A 3,339-nucleotide genomic window follows, 5' to 3' on the forward strand; every position below is an offset into this window, starting at 1 on the left:
GGTCGGCCCATGCAGCAGGGACTTTCTATACTGCGCTGTGCCAGCTGGAAGAGGACATAACGCGCCTATTCGGCCGGCCCATGTCAGGGCGGCCGGTTTTTTCTTTTTTCCTTTTTTCTGATTTCATGTTGTCTACTTTAAATAATTTGAGAATTTAAGAAAGTTTCAAAAAAAATGAGAATTTTGAAATGAAATATTTAGGCCTGTTTTGAATTATTTTATATTTCTTTTTCCTTTATAATTTTTTCTACTTTAAATTATTTGGGACTTAAAACAGTTCCGAAAATTAGAAAAAATGAGAATTTCTAAATAAATGCTTGTGAATTCAAATTGTTTTTGTAATTTTGAATAAAATGTTTGCATATTTAAAACAATCTAAATTTATAAAAAAATGTTCAAGGAATTCAAAAATGTTCATGATTTTTTGAAAAAAAATCACATATAAATGTTGTTAATGAATCAAAAAAAATTCAACTATTCAAAAAATGTTCGTGAATTGAAAAATATCATAAAAATTCAGAAAAATGTCCATGACTTACAAAATAGTATATTGATTCATAAAACGTTCGCTGTTACAAAAGTCGATCATGGATTTAGAAAAAGTTTGTTAAATCAAAAAAATATTCATGAATTTCAAAAATTATTCCACCAATATCCAAAACTATGTTTATCGACTCTAGAAATGTTCGCTGAGTCAAGGAAAGTGTTTTAATAAATGTTCGAATTTTAGAAAACTGTTTGCAAATGTTATAGAATGTTTATGAATTCAAAAGATATGCATGATTTTAGAAAGTATTTGAAAATTTGTAAAAATCTTCACAGGTTTAAAAAATGTTCACGTGTTTAAAAAATTGTTCATAGTTTTCATAAATTATTCACAATTTCACGAAAATGAGAGTGATAGTGTGTCTCGCTGATGCAGCAAAATGTTATCATGTCCATTTGAGATTATGATTTTCTTTCTCCCGTTGCAACGCACGGACCCTTTTGCTAGTTGAAGCAGAAGGTAACCACATCAATTCATGTATTGTAACCGATCTTGTCTAAAAAAATGTATTGTAACCGATCAATGTCCACACATAAGTACTACTCACTGCATCCAATCCAGGCCATGGACATGAGCATTGGGCTTCATACCCCTCCTAGGCCGCTTGGGTTGGGCTAGGCCTTGCTCTTGAGGTGTCACGGTAGTAGTTCCCGTGATAGATCATGATCATGTTGAATTGACCCCGACTTGATTGTTATACTTTGTGATGTTATCATCACAAGTCAATCATTATAAAACGAAGAGTTAACATATGCTTTAGTTCCTTAGACCATGAGAGTATCATAGTCACTTCTTATTGTACGATGGACTTTGGGGTTGCTCAAACGTCATCTGTAACAGAATGATCATAACGAGAACTTACAGGTTCATCGGAAAGTTTGACAAGGGACTAGATAGCTCAAGAGTGCGATTTGCTCCTCCGATGATGGAGAAATATCCTTAGTGCCCTCTCGTTGTGAGGACATCCATCATCATCTGGCCAGACACAAGTGACTAGGTCACGGGGATACCGGAACATGTCAACGAGAAAGAAGAACAAAACCTGTAACGAGGAGACCGGTATAGTAAGCATGAGAATGACTCAAGAGGATACCAATAAATCTCACCTCGGGTTTTGTAAAGTATTGTGAAGGAAAAGGAATAGCACATGATAACCAAAGGTTCACCCAAATTTCATTCATGTACTCATAGGGTTCAATATGGACGTCCACGGCTCCGCTATTGGTCATTGAACGAAAGGGGTTTAGTTTATGTCTATTTTTTACCGAACCTGCAGGGTCACAAGGTTAAGGTAATCATAGTCTGCTGAGAGTTAGTAGGATAGGAATAATGAAAAAATATTTGTGAAATAGTTTCACTAATATTCGAAATAGTTTCGAGAGGAACTAGAAGTGTTTCGAAGTCACCGGAAGTGTTCCAGAGGTTATCGGATAATACCGGGTATTTCTGATATATAATATATTTGTGAAAAATGTTTCTCATGATGTTAAATTAACAATAAAAGGCTCTAATAACAGTTACGAGACTTTTATATTTAATTTAATATCAACGGGTCTTAAAAGGTCCCCGCTTCTGATTATCAGTCATATCATCGTCAAGCAAAATGCGCAGGGAAGCAATCGTCGAGTTCGCTGGGAAGAATGGCGTCCATGCCAACAACTAAGTGGTGGAAAGCATATTGGGCCACTTGGGCCCAATATAGGTGGCGCCCCCTTCTCCCCATGAGTGTGTAAGTGGTGCCTAGTTAGGGTATGCTGAACCGGATGTGTCCTCATGGTACACCATATTGGTCGTTCGGTGATGCACCCAGATCTAACTGGTGAGGCGTTGTGATGGCATCCTCCATTGTCGAGTTTTGTAGGTGTTGCGTGGTGGCTTTAGATTGTCTCATGTATATTTTTGCGAGACCTCTGTTGAATAATTTAATAAAGAAGTTTGTAAGCATTTTTTGATGCAGAGACTGGGGTTTCAATCTCCTTTTCCAAAAATTAGGTTTGTTTTGTGGAAATTCAAGCGAGTGGATTCACACAAAATCCAACATACGGCATATCATAGTTGAGCCGTCGACTACCCTCGAGAAATCTAGAAAGGAAAATAGTACAAACCAAGAGAAAATCTAGCCTTTGAATGTATATGCATGACAAGCCGAATGTCATAACCAGTATGTTGTAACAAAGGAAACCTTCAACACAAGTCTTATAGTGATAGACATAAACAACACATTAAAATACATACATAGCGCACGCACACACTATACTTATACACAGAGTTGTGTGTACTTTTACTAATCCAATTAATATATGTGTGCTATTGACATGGCCCACCTATCCAACTATTCATTACTCAGTCATTCATGATCGATGTTGTTAATGTCTTGAGATCGGCCGCATCCTTAATGAGCCTGATGGAGTCAGCAAAATCATCTAAAAGCTTATGACAATCTGGGAATTGTGCATCATCAACTGCCAGAGTTACCCGGATAGTGCTACCGTAGTTTAGGAAGTGCATGATCAGTGCCTACACAAAAGTTCCAGAAAATTATATGAAAAATGGAGAAGCATACAATTTTAGAGCTTACATTTTCAATATGCTTTTGTGCCGTACTTGTTTGATCATATTCTTGTATGACAACGGTAAGGTGCATATTTTATAATAGGATGCATACCTATGACTTTTTTTCTTGACATTTTATTAATAACCATTTTAGGTAAAACCCACACTGAAACACCCACCCTTACATGTACATCTCCCTTTCAAACTAAACACAACGTAAGGTTTACTAGTTTTTTTTT

At 36.3% G+C, this 3,339-nt stretch overlaps 1 protein-coding gene across 1 annotated transcript in view; it reads right to left on the reverse strand.

The window, feature by feature from the left end:
* Positions 1-2,713: 2,713 nt before the first annotated feature.
* LOC123068187 (wax ester synthase/diacylglycerol acyltransferase 11) overlaps positions 2,714-3,339 on the reverse strand; it is a 4,891-nt gene continuing 4,265 nt past the window's right edge. Inside the window, exon 7 of the mRNA XM_044490675.1 lies at positions 2,714-3,064. Within this exon, the coding sequence (XP_044346610.1) occupies positions 2,891-3,064 (174 nt within the window). The 3' untranslated portion in view covers positions 2,714-2,890. The remainder of the gene's footprint in view (positions 3,065-3,339) is intronic.

The sequence above is a fragment of the Triticum aestivum genome, chromosome 3B (assembly GCF_018294505.1).
Source record: "Triticum aestivum cultivar Chinese Spring chromosome 3B, IWGSC CS RefSeq v2.1, whole genome shotgun sequence".
NCBI lineage: Eukaryota > Viridiplantae > Streptophyta > Magnoliopsida > Poales > Poaceae > Triticum > Triticum aestivum.